Raw genomic sequence first — 21,466 nt, 5'->3', positions numbered from 1 at the left:
CGTCATTTTCAGCACGTGGTTTGATAGGCCAATCATTGGTGATTCCACAAGGGCGCGTAATTACAAATTCAACTCTTTGCCCACCATTAGTCATACGTTCTCAAAGCACGTGGTGTTAAGGAATAATCAGAGGAGATTACATCATTTGTACTTCAAACCAATTAGGGATCAGTCATTATCTTTTGGCGCGTAAATAAATTGAAAGAGATATTGAAATACATTTTCCAAAACTCACACTACCCTTTCATACTTTCTCTTGTACATAAATTTCTGATCTAACTAGAAGCCATATTTTTGGAGATAAAATATAAGCCTAACTATATCTTGATGCGAAGTGTGAATATAGTTTATTTTATGACAGAAGGAAATTTCATATCTTTATTTATTCGACAGTTACCACCTTTTAAACTTATAGGGCAGTCAATAAACCCGATAAACCTGTACAAATGTTTCACAGACTTCCTCGGACACGTAAAACACGATTTGCGTGCATACTTCTGATAGAAAGAACCAAACGTCAAAAGGATTCCCCAAGGTCTGCCCAACCCAACACGTAATACACCTGGCTTCCTTTATTGGCTTCCACGCGAACTGTTAACACTAGCCTACAAGTCCCTTTAAAAAACGTTGTAAAAGCTATTATTGATCAGTGTATCCAAGCTTGCGTGACCAATAACGCGTTCTACATCCGGTCGTTGCCTTGACGACCGTTTTTACCGATGCGTATACAAACACACACCCAAGTTTAAAATTATTGAACCTTGAAGAAGACTTACAAGTTCCTTTCAAACTTTCTTCAAATAATTTGTTTGCATTTTGTGTTGTCTTTCAAGGCACACGGACGCATTTGACGAAGCTTATCTTGTAACTTTTAGAAATTAAATTAAACTAATTAGACTACAATAATCATGGTAAGCATTAAGAATGACATATAATATTCTCAGACAACCAATTGTTACATCTACGTAGAGGGAATGTATCAGCGTTCATGTTGGTCAAGCCGGAGTTCAGATGGGCAATGCCTGTTGGGAACTGTATTGCTTGGAACATGGTATTCAACCAGATGGACAAATGCCATCGGATAAAACCATTGGTGGTGGGGATGACTCTTTCAACACCTTTTTCAGCGAAACTGGTGCCGGAAAACACGTACCAAGAGCCGTTTTCGTAGACTTGGAGCCCACAGTCGTGGGTAAGTACTTACGAACTTAGGTTACATAGCACAAAGATTGTTTAAATCGTAACGGAAGACCAATTTCAGACGAGGTTCGAACCGGGACCTATAGACAACTATTCCACCCCGAGCAATTGCTAACCGGAAAAGAAGATGCTGCCAATAATTACGCGAGAGGACACTACACGATTGGCAAAGAGATTGTAGACCTGGTTCTTGATCGTATCCGAAAGTTGGCCGACCAATGCACTGGTCTTCAAGGATTCCTTATCTTTCACTCTTTCGGTGGTAAGTAGAAAGTACTTATTTGTTCGATAAATTGTGTTTAATATTCGGGACATATCTTTAAGGCGGAACTGGATCGGGTTTCACCTCCCTCTTGATGGAAAGACTATCGGTTGACTATGGTAAAAAGTCGAAATTGGAGTTTTCCATCTATCCGGCACCTCAAGTGTCCACGGCTGTTGTTGAACCTTACAACTCTGTCTTAACGACGCATACCACTTTGGAACATTCCGATTGCGCGTTCATGGTCGACAATGAAGCCATTTATGACATTTGCAGAAGAAACTTGGATATCGAACGCCCGACTTACACAAACTTGAACCGTTTGATTGGTCAAATCGTTTCATCTATCACAGCGTCACTCAGATTCGACGGAGCATTGAATGTTGATTTGACCGAGTTTCAAACCAACTTGGTCCCGTACCCTCGGATCCATTTCCCGTTGGCCACTTACGCGCCCGTCATTTCAGCCGAAAAGGCTTATCACGAACAGCTGACTGTCGGAGAGATAACTAATGGTTAGAAATCATTCATAACTGTCATAGCAAGTCCGGTCGCGATTCTAATTTGGGTGCTAAATACTTTACAGCTTGTTTTGAACCGGCCAATCAGATGGTTAAATGCGATCCACGTCATGGAAAATACATGGCAGTTTGCTTGCTATACCGTGGTGACGTTGTCCCTAAAGACGTGAACGCGGCCATCGCGACAATCAAAACTAAGAGGTCTATTCAATTTGTTGATTGGTGTCCCACTGGTTTCAAGGTACACAGGGTTTGAAACCACGAAGACTGTTCAGGGACTAACTTTCAGTGTCTTCTAGGTTGGTATCAACTACCAGCCACCCACCGTTGTGCCTGGAGGTGACTTGGCCAAAGTGCAACGTGCCGTCTGTATGCTTAGCAACACCACTGCCATCGCTGAAGCTTGGGCCCGACTGGACCACAAATTCGATTTGATGTACGCCAAGAGAGCCTTTGTCCATTGGTACGTCGGCGAGGGTATGGAGGAAGGTGAGTTCTCCGAGGCCCGTGAAGATTTGGCTGCTTTGGAAAAAGATTACGAAGAAGTCGGAGTTGACTCGATGGAAGGCGAGGACGAAGGCGCTGGAGAAGAATATTAATAGATACGTCATAATAGTTTATGTTCGATCTTTGTATTAACTTTACAAGTGTAGCTATAGTTCCGTAATTGAATGTTTGCGTAAAATTTGCGCCAAAAATGAATACCACTATGTCTTGCACTCTCCTGAAAAATTTGGAATGAAGCTTACATTTTTTAACCGATTATTAAGAATGTGATATTTTTTGAAGAGTGAAGCAACTTAATTAACTTAAAAAACTCCTCTCTGATTACACAATGTTATTTTTAAGTTAACCTATCTCTATAATCAACGTACAAAACTATATATAACAGACATTACACCATATTGTGTAAGAATTATTTTGAAAATAAACGCCTCGTGTTCTAAACGTTTCTCCTTTGTCTTTGCATTAATAATAATTGTCGCCATGTTTAACTGCTGTTGTTCCGACAAATCCAAACAAAAGTAAGACATTAGTTTCTTGGTTGGAAGTTAGGATTTACAGTAATTGTCATGCATTGTTTCTTGTAATTAGCGATAGGTCCCGGCCCGTACGTCCTGAACCCAGAGTCATTACTTTGGACTTACAAGCCCAGAGAGAGGACAATTTGAGTAACTCGGAATTTACACCTGTTGGTAAATTTCGACAGCTAGATAGGTCCCAAATCGTCGTGATTCCAAATGAGGATAATAAGAATCCGTCAATAGCATTCAAGAACCATATTGAACCAGTTGTTACGGCCCCAGTTCATTCTCAAAGTAATAGACATAATTAGGCTTAACGCTAAGACTTGGTCGGTATTTCAAATCATATTTCTCTCTTTTTAAGACTTAACGGTTGGAAATTCCGGAAAACCGCCTGTTATTTCAGTTTCGTCGATTGAAAGGGACGAATCGGTTGGTTTTTGTTAATATTTTAAAGATTTTCGCTAAGTTTAATTGCTTTAAAAAAACTTTTAGCCAAGGGGCGGTAGCCAAGTCTCTAAGGAACCACTGGCTGCTACTTTCTCTATGACCTCTTGGGACACAGATTGGGGTGACAGTGAAACCGCTGACCCTTCCGTATTTACGGTGGTTGCGAGTCCTGTTCCGGTAACGATAATAATTGAGGTGTACTAAATTAAAATTAAGAATTCTTTTAACTTTTATATTTTTAGACGTATAAAGTTTCGAGGTCCGCAATCAAGAAACGTGCGGAGCAAATTCAAAGGTCCTACAACTATGAATCGTCACCAACCTACTAAAGTTAATGATTATTTTCTATTTTCCCCGAGTTTAACATAAATTTTAAATAATATTCTTAAATTTTGTATCGTTTTATATAAAAATAAAAGTGTAGCGTTATTGATTCTTAAGCCTTTGATGATGATTCTGTTAAATTTAACGTGGCCGCCGCCATTTTGATTTTTGGAACAGAAATGATTCTTAAGCCTTTGATGATGATTCTGTTAAATTTAACGTGGCCGCCGCCATTTTGATTTTTGGAACAGAAACGATTCTTAAGCCTTTGATGATGATTCTGTTAAATTTAACGTGGCCGCTGCCATTTTGATTTTTGGAACAGAAACGATTCTTAAGCCTTTGATGATGATTCTGTTAAATTTAACTTGGCCGCCGCCATTTTGATTTTTGGAACAGAAACGATTCTTAAGCCTTTGATGATGATTCTGTTAAATTTAACGTGGCCGCCGCCATTTTGATTTTTGGAACAGAAATGATTCTTAAGCCTTTGATGATGATTCTGTTAAATTTAACGTGGCCGCCGCCATTTTGATTTTTGGAACAGAAACGATTCTTAAGCCTTTGATGATGATTCTGTTAAATTTAACGTGGCCGCTGCCATTTTGATTTTTGGAACAGAAACGATTCTTAAGCCTTTGATGATGATTCTGTTAAATTTAACTTGGCCGCCGCCATTTTGATTTTTGGAACAGAAACGATTCTTAAGCCTTTGATGATGATTCTGTTAAATTTAACGTGGCCGCTGCCATTTTGATTTTTGGAACAGAAACGATTCTTAAGCCTTTGATGATGATTCTGTTAAATTTAACTTGGCCGCCGCCATTTTGATTTTTGGAACAGAAACGATTCTTAAGCCTTTGATGATGATTCTGTTAAATTTAACGTGGCCGCTGCCATTTTGATTTTTGGAACAGAAACGATTCTTAAGCCTTTGATGATGATTCTGTTAAATTTAACGTGGCCGCTGCCATTTTGATTTTTGGAACAGAAACGATTCTTAAGCCTTTGATGATGATTATGTTAAATTTAACGTGGCCGCCGCCATTTTGATTTTTGGAACAGAAACCGTTAAGGAAGAGTGTCTACAAGGAAAATTGACGTCACCACGATTCTGTCACGTGATAACATCGATGCGGTGTTACATTCTGATATTAGCACTTCTAATAATCAACTTTTGAAACCACAAACCATTACTTAGGCCTATGTTTGATTTGTTTTTGAATGGAAATATTATAAGCCTTGGCCATTTATTCAGAAAATTGGATAATAAATTAAGAACAAAATTTGAAATTTTATTACTTTTTTTTCAGTTGGTGAAAATTTCTTTTATAAATTGAAAAAAGAAGTTTCAGAAATACACAATCAATATTCTTATTAATTGATCCAAAATTTTCCTTAAAACTGTTTTTTCCTCCAAAGTTAATTACAGGAAAAATGGAATTTTAAGTTTAATTAATTAATTACTTACTAACCCTTTTGTAACTTTATTAAATTATGAAGTTTTGTTTTTTTCAGCATTTTCTATTCAATTATTTTTAATTATAAATAGGTAAATAGGTAAATTTACATCTTATTATGAATGCCATCATAATTAATTAATTTTCACGCAATTAAAAATTTGTGAAAACTAAAAAACGAAATTAGGGAAACGAAAAAAATGGAATATTTTATTTAATCTTCATGAAATGATATTAACAGCAGATTGTTGTTAATCGTTTTTTATTTTTTGTGACAAACAAAATGTAAAATTAATAATTTTAAGGAGAAAAAACAATAAGTGGATTAATTAATTAATTAATTAATTTGACTAATTAAATTAAAAGAAAAAAATTCATGGATGTTTTTTTTTTTTGTAGTAAATTTTGAGAGGAGAAAAATAAACAAACGAACGAACGAACGATGACAATGATATTTTGTTTTTGCAATAGGATTGAATTTTGTTTGCTTTTTTGTTGTTGGGCCTAATTTTTATTCTCACATCTTCACTCCAAGTCTGGAATTTCTAATTAAAAATTAATTTAATTTAAAGAGTTAATTAGGGTTGGATTTAATGCCTTTAAAGAGATAGAGACACCATTTAAAATTAAATATAATGAAATTATAAAATAAAAATAGAATTATATGGAGTCCCTAACCCTTTAAAATTAAAGTTTGGGTTTAATGCCTTTAAAGAGATAGAGACACCATTTAATTAAAATTAAATTATAAAATAAAAATAGAATTATGGAGTCCCTAACCCTTTAAAATTAAAGTTTAAAATTTTAAATCCAAGTCTGGAATTTCTGATCAAAATTAATTTAATTTAAAGTTAATTAGGGTTGGATTTTATACCTTTAAAGAGATAGAGACACCATTTAAAATTAAATCATAATGAGATTATAAAATCAAAATAGAATTTTGGAGTCCCTAACCCTTTAAAATTAAAGTTTAAAATTTTAAATCCAAGTCTGAAATTTCTAATTTAAATTAAAGTTAAATTAATTAGGGTTGGGTTTAATCATGCCTTTAAAGAGATAGAGACACCACTTAAAAATAAAATTAATAAAATAAAAATAAAATTAAAATTATGGAGTCGCTAACCCTTTAACATTGAAGTTTAAATCCAAGTCTGGAATTTCTAATTTAATTTAAATTAAATTGAAGTTAATTAGGGTTGGGTTTAATCATGCATGCCTTTAAAGAGATAGAGACACCATGTAAATTAAATTAAAATTAAATTATAAAAATCGAAAATAATATTATGGAGTCACTAACCCTTTAAATTTTAAAATTAAAGTTTAAATATAATTAAAATAGTTATAATTACTAATTGTTTTTTTTAAATACCATTAGACCTACCTTCATCATCACTATCTGCATCGTTACCCTAATTAATTAAAAAATAAAAAATAAAAATTAGTTGTATTAAATTTAAATCAAAAAATGCCTAATTAGTAATTTAACATTAAAATTAAAATTTCTAATGAGTAAATTAATTAAAAATGTTTTAATTACCATATCAACTAAGTCATTGCTACCACTCTTTAACCCTCCCATTTTTTTCATCATCTATAAAGGAATAAACATCAAAATATTAATTAAAACAGCTAATTAAGAAGTTATAATTAAAACAGCTAATTAAGCTTTTCAAACCTCTTCAAAATCGGTTCCATCTTCACCAACTTCATCTTCAGAATCATCTTCATCCCTCCACTTATTAAAGTCTACTTTTAACCAGTGAAACTGCAATTAAAATAAACATTTAAATCAAATTAATTAACTTAATGCTCTAATTAACTTTTAATTAATTCTCCTACTTTGGTTTCTGTTTTAAGTAAACGTTTCCAAAATGGTCCTTCATCCGCTTTTATTAAAACAAATTCTGTACCACGATCTCTCGTGACAAATTTGGATTCCTTTAGTTTAATTATAATTAAAGTTAATATAAAATTTAATTATATTATCTTTAATTTCAATATAAAATAGTCTTTCTTTAAATTAATTAATTAACTCACATCTGGTTTAATTTCAGAGTAAAACTCTAAAGTTACTTCATGGTCAGTTTTGCTTGTACCACCGAGTCCTCTTTAATTTGTTTAAATATTAATTAATTAAGTTTTAATGATAATAATTAAATAAATTGTGAATAATTAATAAGGAATAAAGAATGTTCATACTTGAAGTATAATTTGTCTTTATCTAATTTAATTGTTGGATTTTTGCAGTCTTCAAGAGCAATTTTAAGATAAACTAGATTGTGTCTTTGAGCCCATAAAACTGGAGGGGCGGGCAAACTACTAGAATTACAGAAATTAAGTTTAATCATCATTATTTTTAACTTATTCTATCATTTTAAGGCGTAAACGTGTCATTATTAGAATACTTGGTAGCCAAAATAATTTAATTTTAGCAAAATTAATATTTAAAAGCGTGTAAAACTAAAAAAAAAAGCTTCCGAAACGTACCAAGGCCTATTTTAAGACTAATGGCACCCCATGTTATTTCCCCATAGAGCTTAATACAGTAGAAGGGAGAGGGCTGCCATTACCCTATATTTAATTTTAGTTTTGGAAAAGAAAACTCCATAACATTTTCTATGGCCAAGGCTCAAGTACCCGTGACAATGAAAAGCACATTTTCGGTTTTGAACTCGTTACATACCTGTCTGTTTCTGGCATTTTTCGGACTTTATATTTAAATTAATATAAACTTAATGACTACGGCAATTAATTTGTCGAATTTTACACTCAAATTTTTCTTACGATGAAAAATGAAAGTAAAACACAAAGATCTCAAAACACCAACCACGGGCTACGGGTACAGAAAATCTTGAAAGGAAAGTGTGTTTTCTCTCGCCGGCGCTATCTCACCATGCTAATTGGCTCATAATACGAGTACACGGTGCTAGATGGCGCCCGTGAATGGTATTTTCCCGCGAATTATTTCGCGCGTTTTTTATGAACTCCCTAATGCCACGTGTTTTTCACCAAGGCTTAAGAATAACTTCACAATTATGGGATCTTAACCTATGATCTTAACAGTCTTTAGGCGTTTTACGGTTTAAATTTAGATATTTAACTGAGCAAAAAGGCTTAAAATACTAAATATATTACTTTTAACGCTTAGTCTTACGTTTTACATCCCAGTTAGTTTTATAAAGCAAGTTTTGATGTAGAAATTTGCGGTTTTCTTCCGAATATTTGAACCACCTTCGCGAATATCGAAGGTATCACGTTACTATCGTACTTACAAAGAGTTTAAGACGATATTTCGTGAATTTTTTAGTGTGTGTGTACAGAACAGTTACTTTTATAGAGCAAGTTTTGATGTACAAATTTGCGGATATATCACAAATATCGTACTTACGAACAGTTTAAGTGGATATATCGTTAATTTTTGTAGTGTAACGTATCAAGTTAAAGACGTATGACGTCAAGGTAGCCTATATCTCTTTCTGTTGACGTTAATCAAGACTTACAACGAAGTATATCAAATTAACAAATTTGGTTTTTATTTTTTAGTCGCCATTTCATAAATACACGTATAATAAAGACTAAAAAAAAAACTCACAAAAGGAAAATAAATGAAAAATAATAAAAAGGGGAGGGAATTTCTTATTCTTAATATTAATATATTTAAAAAACTTGTGACAAGATTTAGTTTTGTTTTCAAAACCCCTTTATTTATTTATTATTATATCCAAGTGGGGATGGAATGAGGGGGGAAGGAAAGCATCTTTTTACGTCTGTTTAACTTAAATAAAAAAATAAACTATACTTCAAAACGGAAAATTATTCTCCTTCGTATAAAGTGAAACGGAAAAATATACAATTAGTATTACACTTTGGGCTTTCAAGGGATAAAATCAAGACGAAAAATATAATAATATCAACCGAGAAATATACAATACAAAATTTTCACTTTACCGACACGAGAAAAATAAACCATTTAAACAATTTCATCGTAAATTGTTCCCAGAGTTTTGTTTTGCCGTTCCACTGAAGTTTTGGGCTGACCACTCGGCCCTTCACGCTCATTTTAATGTCCTTAAGTTTATTAGCGATTAATTAAAATAAAAATAAATTGACAAAAACTGAACAAAACTTTTTTGGTATTTTTAGGAAAAAAAAAAATTAGCGAAAATGTTATTAATTAATAAAGTTTTTAAATTAATTAATTAATTTAGAAGCATTTTCGGTGAACAATGCTAGGTCCGGATTCGTCGTACTCTTGTTTGCTAATCCACATTTGTTGGAAGGTGGAAAGGGAAGCCAAGATGGAACCTCCGATCCAAACGCTGTATTTCCTTTCGGGTGGAGCGATAATTTTAATTTTCATCGTACTGGGCGCGAGAGCGGTGATTTCTTTTTGCATTCTATCAGCGATACCCGGGTACATAGTGGTACCTCCGGACAAGACAGTATTGGCGTACAAGTCCTTACGGATATCAACGTCACACTTCATGATACTGTTATAAGTAGTTTCGTGGATTCCGCAAGATTCCATTCCCAAGAATGATGGTTGGAAGAGGGCTTCCGGGCAACGGAACCTCTCGTTTCCAATGGTAATGACTTGTCCGTCGGGAAGTTCGTAAGATTTCTCCAAAGAGGATGAAGAAGCGGCGGTGTTCATTTCTTGTTCAAAGTCCAAGGCGACGTAACAAAGTTTTTCCTTGATGTCACGAACAATTTCTCTTTCGGCTGTTGATTAATTAAAAATAGAACCGCGTTAGAACTCGCATAAAAGGCCTATAATCTAGGGTTAAATAGACTAATGGCACCCCATGTTATTTCCCCATAGAGCTTAATACAGTCGAAGGCAGAGGGCTGCCATTACTCTATAGACCAGGGATGAGAGAGAGGTGATAAGACGCGGTAATATAAATGGAAGGGGAAAAGGGAGGGGGTAGGAATTTTTATCTCTATCGCTCGTTTCTAGCTACTGCGCACGTGCCGTCCCCTCCCAACTCCCACTTCCAAGCCGGTTTTTAAATTTGACGCATGCGCGCGGACACCGCGGCGAGTGACTGAACTGAGCCAGCTCTGGAGAGAGAAGATTCTAGCCACTAAGCTAGCTAACAACCCGCGGCCTATTCACATTATTACTCCCTCTAACCTCTCTCCAATCTTATTAGACCAATCTCGGCTATAGTTAAAATAAGAAACGCGACCAAATCAAGGGTTTTCTCTTTCGGCTGTTGATTAAAATAAACATAGAACCGTGTTAAAACTCTCATAAACATAAAAAGGCCTATAATCTAATGTTAAATAGACCAGGGATGAGAGAGGTGAGCTGATAAGACGCGGTAATATAAACGGAAGGGGAAAAATGGGTGGGGGTAGGAATCTTTATCTCTATCGCTCGTTTCTAGCTACCGCGCACCAGCAATTGGCGTCCCCCCAACTCCCACTAGTTCAAAGCCGGTTTTTAAAATTGACGCATGCGCGCGGACACCGCGGCGAGTGACTGAGCTGAGCCAGCGCTGGAGAGAGAAGATTCTAGCCACTAAGCTAGCTAACAACCCGCGGCCTATTCACATTATTACTCCCTCCCACCTCTCTCTAATCTTATTAGACCAATCTCAGCTATAGATTAAAATAAGTACCCTTAAACTAGCTAACCTAATCAAGGGTTTAAAATAGGCCAAAGTGGTGGTCAACATACCAGTTGTGGTGAATGAGTAACCCCTTTCAGTCAAGATCTTCATTAAGTAGTCGGTAAGATCACGTCCAGCCAAATCCAAACGCAAAATAGCGTGAGGAAGGGCATAACCTTCGTAGATTGGTACAGTATGGGAGACACCATCTCCAGAATCCAAGACAATACCGGTGGTACGACCAGAAGCGTATAGAGACAAGACAGCTTGAATGGCAACGTACATGGCGGGGGTGTTGAAGGTTTCGAACATAATTTGAGTCATCTTTTCTCTGTTGGCCTTAGGATTGAGCGGGGCTTCAGTCAACAATACGGGGTGTTCTTCGGGGGCAACTCGAAGTTCGTTGTAGAAGGTGTGATGCCAGATTTTTTCCATGTCATCCCAGTTGGTGACAATACCGTGTTCAATGGGGTATTTTAAGGTAAGGATACCTCGTTTGCTTTGGGCTTCATCTCCTACGTAACTGTCCTTTTGACCCATACCAACCATGACACCCTAGCAAAGACAAGAAAGAAGAGGGGGAAATGTTTAATTTTAGGTCAAAAATAGGCCAAGGTTGGTGTTCCTAGCAAAATCTTAACACTGTGCTAAGTTAATACAATAACTAACGAAAATGTCGCTAATGAACTATAAAGATTGAATAAGTTCGCCTACGAATTACGAGATCATTTTAGGTCAAAAATAGACTAAAGTTTGTGTTCTTAAAATCTTAACACTGCGCTAAGTTAATACAATAACTAGAAGAAAAAAAAATGTGGCTAATGAACTATGAAGATTGAAGAAGTATGCCTACCAATTAAACCAAAACCATCACGTCACGCCTGGCTGCCTAATTTTCTATATAAACATTCTAAGAATTCACAAAGCCTAACGCGGTACGCTAATTGCCGTAAAATCTTAATCACCGTCACCACAAGTACTTACTTGATGTCTTGGTCTACCAACGATGGATGGAAAGACGGCCCTGGGGGCATCATCCCCAGCGAAACCGGCTTTGCACATTCCGGATCCGTTGTCAACGACAAGAGCGGCAACATCATCGTCACACATGATTGATTTTTAAGTTTTCTGTTAACAATTAAAATAAATCCCTATTAGTTTTAAAAAACCCGAAGTCTTCGAAGTATTAAAACCGCGTATAAATACAACTGCACTAACGCGCGACAGAGGAATGAAGAGAGGGAAGCCACTGAGCACCGAGTGGCCGAGATCTAGGCGCGCCTTATTTCTTAAAGGGATACTGGAACGACTAACTATGATTCATACACACCCCTAAGAGGAATTTTTCCGTTGAATCACGGAACGAACGAGTCATCCATCGTTATCATCCTTATTGCTTAGCCTTAACTCCCCCCCTCTTGTGAAACGAAAGACCCCCCACTGACTGTATCATAACGCCAAAGCGGCGGTCTAACTTTTCAAAGGAGAAACGCCTCTCTCTTTTTCCCTCGAATCCCCGTTGAAGTTAGCAAGGCTAGCAAATAATTTTATGGGTCGATTTTACAATTAAAACAACAGATTTACTAATCCGTAGACTCCTTTGTATTAAATGAACTAGGTTAATGTAATGATCGGGTAATTACTAACCTAGTTGACCAACTAAATGCCCAGATTCAGGATTAATTAGGAATGAAACTACCTAAATTTTCGCCGGAAACAAGACCTTAAAACTCTACCGAAAGCCTACAATAAAACCTTGCCACTAATATTTTCCGTTAGTTAATATTCATTTAAATTAAAATATTAGAGGCGAAATACATTTCTCTACAGACCGCATAGCTTAAAAAACTAAAAGATTTTCCGCGGTAAAAACCGAAAAAATTTTTTTAATTAAATAACTAAAGAACGGAACTATCTTAAGGTTAAAACTAACTTAAAATCAGTAAAATTTCAACTTACATTGAGCTTTCGAAGAGAAAAAATTTGAATTATTCGATCCTTGATATAGACCGTCCGATCTGATCAAGTGTAGGTGGTTTGAATGAAACTTAAAACAGTAACTTCAACTAGCACAGTCGAAGCCCGGGAAACTCTCCACGTGTACCTTGCGCGCCGACTCAGTAAGAACTAACGAACAAGAGAGAAGCTCATGCCCATATATGGTAAAGTCTCGGGGCCACCTTGACTAACGTTTTTTTATCAAACCACTAACGAAACAACCTAACCTTCAGCCAAAACTCCCGCTCAATATTAAAAAGGCGCGACCGATTTTGAACTAGTGGCGAAACTGGGAACTAAAAATCAAAGAGAACTCGAGCAGAGTTTCATATAAGGAGGTGTTTTCACCGATAGCGCTGCTACGAATCTTCCTATTTCAGTTACCCCACTTCCGACGTAGGCCTCTCTCTCGTCTATACCGCATTCAAACAGATCTCTAGCCGTTCCCTGATTGGTCGGTTTCGGACTATAGAGCCGCTCGCTATGCCCATATAAGGAAACCGGCGAATCTTTCCGGAAACTTGCCCCTATTTCCTGCCCCCCTTCAGCCAAGCAAGCGGTAGGGGATGAAATACATAGTACTAAAAAATAAATAGTAAAAAGCCCTTGTAAATGCCCGCATTGCTATTGGAAAATACAAAATATATATTTCTACATGTTGTTATAAAGTTGTACTTTTATGGAATATGAATGTGTGCGAGGAAATAGGTCGGGGTTTTCAATAAAAAAATTTTTTATTAAAAAAAAAAAGAAAACATTAGTTTTTAAACACTTGTTGGAAGAGACCAAGGCTTAGGATGATGGGGAAGACATAAGCTTGGGGCAAGGTTGTTTCCCGGAATTTGAAGCTCGGAAATTTTTTGCCCGAAAACGGAAACGTTTTTTCCGCTTAAGGACTTGAAAGTCTAGGAACTTTTACAACATTTTCATTCCGCTAAACTTCAAACGAAATTAGAAAAATTTACGCCCCAAATTTAGGCCTAGATTTATTCCGTTTTTACGTGTGATGTAATGGGTTTGTACTTGTACTTCGTTCTTACTACAACCATACAAATAAGGAGAATGTCTTCAAGCCCTGGTTTAAGAAGCCATTGAAGTACAAATATATTAGCTGGCAATATTGGAGTTAGTATAGTTCAATATGACCTAAATTTTCAAAACAGAAAACCGTACATATGAGGCATGGTAAAAGTTACTAATATAGAGGTTATAATCCTATCCATTTTTCTATTGTCCTTGTCCCATATCAAAGATAGATGACACCATGACAGAGGTAAAATGAATAAGCTTCGGTGAACCCCGCAGTTCAAATGTAGCCTTAAAGGGAAAATAACCTTCAAATTATTCAACTAAGAGGGACTAGTCTCGTGAATCATTTGCATAGCTGATTTTTAGTGTCATATTCACAAGAATTTTTGGCGAATTAGAAGTGAATACACCATGACATCACTTGAAATCTCGTGAATTCTTCATAAAGTCACTTGAAACCTCGTGAACTCTTCATTACGTCACTTGAAATCTCGTGAATTATTTAAAAGGTCACTTGAAATCTCGTGAACTCTTCATAAAGTCACTTGAAATCTCGTGAATTCGCCATGAAATCATTTGAAATCTCGTGAATTCGCCATGAAATCAATTGAAATCTCGTGAATTATTTACAAGGTCCCTTGAAATCTCGTGAATTATTTACAAGGTCCCTTGAAATCTCGTGAAGTATTTACAAGGTCCCTTGAAATCTCGTGAATTATTTACAAGGTCCCTTGAAATCTCGTGAATTATTTACAAGGTCCCTTGAAATCTCGTGAATTTTACCATAAAGTCACTTGAAATCTCGTGAATTCACTTAAATCAACTTAGACCTCGGTAACTTCTCTTGAATACAAGTGAATTCGAGGGGACTTTAGAGTGAAATTTAAAAATAGTATATTATTACAAGGAGTGACGTATCCCCCGCCCTGCCTAAAGTTAACGCGCTATAAAGTAAAATAATTAGTTGCATACTTTAGGCCTCGTATCTTAACTTTTGAAGACATACGGTATTAAATACCGCCGCGATGGAAGGCAGGAACAAGAAGAGGGGAAGGCCTGGTTTTCTTAACAATTGAAGCGTTCAAATGGATTTGGCCATTGACGGTACGCGGTGGGTCTACGCTCTTTAATGGAAAAAGATACGAGGGACTGAACGCTTGCCAAATTTCGGTTTAGAATTTCAACCATTTTAAGGCAGTCTCTAAAGGTAGAAGATGCGTTATGTTATTCCCCTTGAAAAAATCTCTTTTCTCTATGCTCCGGCGTCTGGAGTTTTTTCAGGGTCAGCTTTGGGGAAAAAATACCGCGGAAAATTTCGGGAATCGAGCGAACTTCCTACCTACCTCGTGGACGGTGGACGTGGTGGAATCAAAGAAAATTGGTGAAGGAATAGGAACCTTTATTAATATTTTAATCGCGTATTTTGTAAAATATGGTGAATAAAATTTATTTAAGTTTTATCTTGATGAAGAAATATTTGGAGATCGAGAGCAGTATTTCCTGTAGTGTTGTGATCAAATAGCTCAACATGTACATAGTTTTCAGATAGGAGCATTGATACCATTTACTTGTACCAGGAGGTCAGCGTACTTGGCGGACAACAGTACAGTGCCAAGTAGTCTGGCCTCCTGCAGTGTAAATGGTATCAAACCTCCATTACTCTTGGTCTAAAAATATCAAAAAATTTGAACGTTGAGAGTCTATAATTTACTAAATACTTGATTGTTAATTACCAAGTTATAGAATACCTGGAAATTACCAATACATTAGCATTTTTGGTTCAGAATCTATAAGTAAATTACTATGAACTATAGATAGTTTTCACTGTTTGGGCAACAGAAAATTCCTCCCCCTCAGCTTAAACTTCAGCGCAGTGTTGCCAGGACTCTAGCTGTGAGTCACAATGATCAAGACAAGCGCTGATTCAAACTAACTGTTAGCCTTTATATGATTATATCTGTATTATCTTGACTCACAAACGTCCTGGCAACACTTGGGAAACGGCAAAAGACCCCTTTAGTGTAAACTATGTAGATGTATCTCTAGAGTAATTTCGGTAGTGAACTGTGTATCCCCAACGCAACGATGGGGACAACTTTGTAATAGAGAATACTATTTGCCCCCGGAAGGGGGGATATAACTAAGGTAAGAGATAGAGGTGTGTGACGTTGCCATATATAGAGCAATCTCAGAAGCCTCATGGAGTGACGTCACCCATGCTATTTGCCCATAGAACCAAAGTGGTACCAAACATGGCCGCCCACTGCCAAAGCTAAGCCCCTGACGTTTTACCTAGGCACTGACGTCACAACTGAGATAGCTCTATGGGAAAGAAATGACTATGACCTTCAAAAATTTGAGACGTCTGCTGTACTAGTTTCTATTCCTTGGTGTTTAGTTTCGAGAAACGTTGGAGGAACTCATTTCTAAATTCTATGTCCAATTAGGATGAAAATCAAGAACGCGTTCTTTTTAGTAACAATATTTTTTTCTCTCTCCAGATTGAATGATATCCGAGTCGGTTTCTAACAATAGGGTTCCGCGTTTTCTCATTTGATATTTTGATTACTCGACTAGATATTGATTCGCTTGATTTAGTCCGAGTTATTAAGGTTACATCCGCTGCCAACCCGTGTCCCAGCCATTGTTTCAATCGTATAGAGTTTCACAAATAAGCAGCTAAGCCTATTTTCACGCTAGCAACTTCACTAGGGATATATTTTGACATTGAAAAACAAGTGATTTATAACTTAATTTTAGTATTTTTTAAGGATGGTTCTGTTAGGTATTTAGCAGACCTCTTATTATTTATCGTTAATTTATTTGTAAACATATTAGTTAATGAACGATAATAACAACAAGTCTCCAAGGCTATATTGGGTATAATTCAACATCGAGGAGGTAATCACTCTCCGGAGTCTCTGTACACTGATTAAGGATTAGGCCTAATCGTTCAAGCACTGTCAAGGACAGGAAACTCAAAGATTACGCGTAATACATTTAGTACTGTCAAACGTACAGTCGTGTACACAGTATAAGCTAAGTGAGTGGCCCCTCGTTAAAAATGCTATAACAGCGCCACCTGGAAAACGCAAGAAACTTATTGTCGCCCAAGAGTACTGTTAATTTTGTCATAGGTTCATAAGATATGTTCCATAAGTTTGTCATTGGTTACAAACTGGAGCTTGTCATGAAGTGAATGAGGTAGGTCATAGATTCGAGGTAAAGCGACGCCTGGTGAGGCGCTGTCAAAGGTTTAGTACAGACTAAATAGAAAAATGGACTGCAAAATTAACCGAGTGTAGTCAATTCTCGCTTGTCGTTCTCCCTTAAACTAGCTCGAGCTTTAAGTCTCTATAGCATTAATGTGAAGTATATAGGAAGCGTCATACTTATGGAAGATATCTTATAAACTTATGATTTTATCAAATAGATACAATTATTTTTATGATCTGAATCTACAGTCACGAGGGTGATAAATACATTAATGTTTACTACGATAATTGATGGAGAATTATGGCAATAAATGACGTCACCATTCATTATTAATATTGCGAAAGTATTAGTACTTCATTAGTTTCCACGAAATTTGTTAAAATTCCAAAACCTTGAGTGCAATTTATAGTGTATTATCTGGTATTATTTATCAAAATTGTACGACTCACGAGAGTGATAAATTGATACTAAACATTTTATCACAATGATTAATTTCTTTATCAAAAGATTTTATAATACATTTTTCCCAAAATTACTTTGTTAAAAACACATCGGAACAATTAGAAAATTGTGAAATCGAGATACGGATCTCTATGGACACAGAGCTATGTGGTATATTAATAAGTTCATAAGATATGTTCCTTAAGTTTGTCACTGGTTACAAACTGGAGCTTATCATGGAGTTAGTGAGGTAGGTCATAGATTCGAGGTAAAGCGAGGGAGGCCTTGTGAGGCACTGCTGTCAAAGGCTTAGTAATGCAGACTAAATAGGACCTAGATGGAAGTCCTGCAAAATTAACACCGAGTGTAGGACTTCAATTCTCGCTTCCGTCGTTCTCGAACTAGCTCGAGCTGTAAGTCTCTAGCATTATGAAGTATAGGTAGTGTCATACTTATACCGAACATATCTTATAAACTTATGGTATATAAATAAGAATGGGTTAGTTATATCAAACGGAAACCGCAATCGCTCTTTGGTTACCCGCCCAAGTCAAACACGTGACGTAACAGTACTTCGCCTCAATATGTCAAAAACTTCATTTGTGATTTTTAGTGATGTTAAACAGAAGCCTATAAGTATAATAATATCCTGTATAATTTCCCTTAATAATTAAGACCATACTTATGGGTCAAATTGAAGCTCATTAATTCGAAGTTTTAAAACATAATTAAATTAATAAATATACAATATTATAGAAGAGAGTGGTATAAAGTAGAGGAGTCGAAAGCTGGGTGGGTTTGGTTTGAACTTTTTCATCTCAATTTCTGATATGAGCGTTTCTTACTCTGCACTCTTATTGGTTGAAATATGGTGAACATTACTACATTAGGTTTGAAATTAAAGAAATAAATGCCTTGAAAAAGCTGTTACACTCTACTCCTCAATGTTTTACTCTCTATGGTTGTACACGTGTTTCAAGTGTACGAAATATCTTATATTTTGCCAAAACTCAACTCTAAGCGTCTACTCCTCAACTTCACGCTCTCTACGGTTGTACATGTTTGAAAGATGCGTTATAAGTTCATTTCAAATTGATACTAAAATTGTGTGAGGGGCTAGTCAGTCATTTTCCCGAGTATGTCTTGGCATATTAAATGAAATCGCATTCAAAAGCGATACTATTTCATACCAGAAAAGAAAAGTAGATAGCCCCTCGGATTTATAAAAATTTGAAGCCATATAACAGACTTTACGACATAGTGTTATTGATTTAAAAGTAAGGTTCTTTACTCGTTGGCAGATTTAAGACTTTAAATCAAGGCTCTTACGTCATAACGGATGACGTAAGATATTAAATTGATTTTTATTTCCTTTAATTTCAATATCTATTTCAAGAAATGAAGAAATATCTTCGATGACGTGCCAATCCCGCCACTTATAAAGAAAGATTGAAGGTATTTCACCTGAAACAGATAACGCATTTTAGCTTTCCAGTTTTGACAGAAAAAAAAGTGTCTTTAGCTGTCTGGGTTATTCCGGTCGACAAACGTAAATAGCCGGCACGCAAAGGCGCAAACTTCAAAGACGTTTCCATGATACACCGCCAGGACACGCTTCAGTTCAGTAAACTTGAAAAAGATACGAAATTCCGCAACAATTTAATGATTATTGGACTGCGTGTCGCCATCTGTCGGCAAGCTTAGGAACTAATTTTTAAAAAATACAAAGCAAGGAGGCTGTATGATTTCACAATAGGAGTTGAATCTAGTGAAATGGATGAGTACTACTAGAGTGGAAATTTGTTAATATATAATCGAACAAACCAAGGAGGTTCTACGCGCTGTTGGAGTTGAATTTAACAGCAAGGATGAATACTACAGGAGTAGAAATCAATAAAAATTTAATCGAATAAACCAAGGAGGCGGTACGCATTGTTGGAGTTGAATCAAATGAAATGGATGAATAACACAGTATTGGAAATTCACCGAAATGTAGAATTATAATTGAACAGGAATTCATTAGAATTAAAGTACATTAAATTAAAGTGGCCTGACGACAAAAAACAATGGTTTTATGATTGTAATTAAGTTTAACTCATGACATACATATATCGTTTTGGAATTAAAGTATTAAACTACAAGATAACGGTGGTTCAAGGTACAATTATTATCAAATATTCAAGTACCGGTGGATTAAAAACGCTAAATCTATCTTGAAAAATTAACAACTAGAACAAAGCCTTTACAGTGGGTGGAAAAAATGACAGGCAAATATCTGGAAATAAATGTCAAAATAGTAGAAAATAGATCCGGACAAAAGAAATCACCATGGACAGAGTAAGTTTAAGGTGAAAATTAACTTATCATACGTCTATAAACATAAGTCTCCAGACTACAAGATCAATAGTAATATCATAATCATAATCCCAGATCAACCGAGGGGCTAAGGCTTAGAAATTAAGATAATTAGGTCAAATTGCCGCGAAATGATTACCGTTAAAGTCAAGAAACTTCCTGTTTCAATTTAATTGGTTATGACGACATGTTCGAGAGAGTAATGACGTCATGAAACGGGTCATACAGTACAGTTTTTTTATACTTCTAGGGTCTTCTAACTGAACGAAGTATCAGCGTCGAAACCGATACAGTGACCCTTGGAGACTTTTCGACCGCGTCAGAGACAAATGGTGCTAGTCTGCACCTTAAAACCGCGGTCAAGACTGCAGCGTGTTTAATAGCGCTTGGTTTAGCCTTCATTACATTGGGAATCATCGTAGAGGTCATTTCATTCAAAACCCAAACTGGAGAACACACAGCTCAACATTGGAAAGAAACACCATTGGACACTTTCGCAATTCTATTTTTCGTTTTAGGTGTCGCTTCTTTGGGTTTCGGCGTATTTATGCTAGCCAGAGTGGCCTTGACGGTTAGAAAGTTGAGACGGAATGACCTCCAAGCAGCTTGTAACACTGTCCAGCACGAAAGGACAGTGACCAGCGTAAGCGGTTACGTTGAGTCAAACAATGACGAAAGACACATTTTGGAATCGTTTCCGCCTCTGCAAGAAGGCACCACACATGGATTCATCGCGCAGTTTATTAGGAAGGTCTCCATAAAATAAGCGTTGACCAGTAGTCAGTTGGGTTCTGGAAGGTAATTAACCGAACGAACAAGTTGACCATTGAACCCCTGGTCAAGACAATTTAAAAACTGGTCATTTTCACACTCCGACCGCCTTATTTCACATTTTGAGCAGAATAGTAAGTCAGGGTGACTTAAGATATAAACATATGGATCTCGTGATGTTCAATTCGTACAAGTATTACTATTACAAAGACTACTTAAAAATAAATGACCCGCAACCAAACAATTAAAGCAAAAATGGTTTACTTTAATTGAAGGAAACAATTATTATAATTATTTAAATCAGTTACGCATATAATGCTGATACTCGGAATGCATGTTGTGATGTAAGATCTGCTTACTTGTAAATAATAATATTCATTAAATAATTAAAATAATAGCAACTAACTAACTATAATTTCGGGGAATTAATAATAACATCTTATTTATTGGGATTTAAGTTTAATTAATAACCATCAAAAGTTAGGTTGAAAACTTGTTGCGTTTGATGACTCGATCAAACACGAGTTCTCCATTTTATTATGGGGATAATGTTTCAATGATTCATGAGTCATGAAACTTGGTCGCATTATTCTACAACTAAAGATCTAATTTCCTGTGGCTTATTACACCAATAAAGTAATCCGATCAGATAAACATTAATTGGTCAGTAAATTGGGTGAACTATTGACCATTAAAGGTCAGAATCTCGGTCAGATTGGAACCCGTTACCTATTTAAATCAGTTAAACAACAATCAACAATAGATTACCATCTCTTTTTGTCATCGCTTAACGCTA

At 36.0% G+C, this 21,466-nt stretch overlaps 4 protein-coding genes and 1 long non-coding RNA gene across 9 annotated transcripts; 3 read left to right on the top strand and 2 right to left on the bottom strand.

Moving 5' to 3' along the window:
• The first annotated feature begins 135 nt into the window (after positions 1–135).
• On the top strand, positions 136–2,935 carry LOC149710048 (tubulin alpha-1A chain). Its single transcript, XM_089858766.1, has 7 exons — positions 136–553; positions 834–911; positions 970–1,192; positions 1,262–1,462; positions 1,525–1,977; positions 2,049–2,224; positions 2,283–2,935. Exons 2-7 carry the CDS (start codon positions 909–911, stop codon positions 2,580–2,582), a joined length of 1,356 nt encoding a protein of 451 aa, XP_089714892.1. The 5' UTR covers positions 136–553; positions 834–908; the 3' UTR covers positions 2,583–2,935.
• Positions 2,936–3,364: 429 nt separating this feature from the next.
• Positions 3,365–3,876, top strand: LOC149710047 (uncharacterized). Its single transcript, XR_016375624.1, has 3 exons — positions 3,365–3,440; positions 3,504–3,635; positions 3,701–3,876. It is a non-coding gene; the product is annotated as an uncharacterized LOC149710047 (long non-coding RNA).
• A 1,549-nt stretch (positions 3,877–5,425) lies between these two features.
• p23 (cytosolic prostaglandin E synthase) lies at positions 5,426–8,136 on the bottom strand. Of its 5 annotated transcripts, none has more exons than XM_089858687.1 (9): positions 7,926–8,136; positions 7,442–7,558; positions 7,280–7,349; positions 7,082–7,180; positions 6,918–7,007; positions 6,780–6,833; positions 6,612–6,651; positions 6,366–6,402; positions 5,426–5,787 (listed from the first exon to the last, which is right to left on the bottom strand). In XM_089858687.1, exons 1-9 carry the CDS (start codon positions 7,940–7,942, stop codon positions 5,760–5,762), a joined length of 552 nt encoding a protein of 183 aa, XP_089714813.1. In that variant the 5' UTR covers positions 7,943–8,136; the 3' UTR covers positions 5,426–5,759. The 5 variants fall into 5 exon arrangements, with proteins under 5 accessions (XP_089714813.1, XP_089714812.1, XP_089714814.1 ...); XM_089858686.1 differs by having other exon boundaries at positions 7,442–7,561; positions 7,926–8,134; XM_089858688.1 differs by having other exon boundaries at positions 6,624–6,651; positions 7,442–7,561; positions 7,926–8,134.
• Positions 8,137–8,997: 861 nt separating this feature from the next.
• On the bottom strand, positions 8,998–13,000 carry LOC149710045 (actin 403-like). Its single transcript, XM_089858685.1, has 4 exons — positions 12,820–13,000; positions 11,845–11,988; positions 10,929–11,415; positions 8,998–9,964 (listed from the first exon to the last, which is right to left on the bottom strand). Exons 2-4 carry the CDS (start codon positions 11,968–11,970, stop codon positions 9,447–9,449), a joined length of 1,131 nt encoding a protein of 376 aa, XP_089714811.1. The 5' UTR covers positions 11,971–11,988; positions 12,820–13,000; the 3' UTR covers positions 8,998–9,446.
• Positions 13,001–19,751: 6,751 nt separating this feature from the next.
• LOC149710044 (uncharacterized) lies at positions 19,752–21,071 on the top strand. The gene is made up of 2 exons (XM_089858683.1): positions 19,752–19,881; positions 20,150–21,071. The coding sequence occupies exons 1-2, from the start codon at positions 19,873–19,875 to the stop codon at positions 20,663–20,665; spliced, it is 525 nt and encodes a 174-aa protein (XP_089714809.1). The 5' UTR covers positions 19,752–19,872; the 3' UTR covers positions 20,666–21,071.
• Positions 21,072–21,466: the final 395 nt, after the last annotated feature.

This window comes from Phalangium opilio, unplaced genomic scaffold (assembly GCF_054372755.1).
Source record: "Phalangium opilio isolate 3A_F unplaced genomic scaffold, DU_Popi_V2 ptg000011l_1, whole genome shotgun sequence".
NCBI classification, from domain to species: Eukaryota; Metazoa; Arthropoda; class Arachnida; order Opiliones; family Phalangiidae; genus Phalangium; species Phalangium opilio.
Note: the sequence above shows the minus strand (reverse complement) of the source record. Positions and strands in the feature narration are given on the sequence as shown.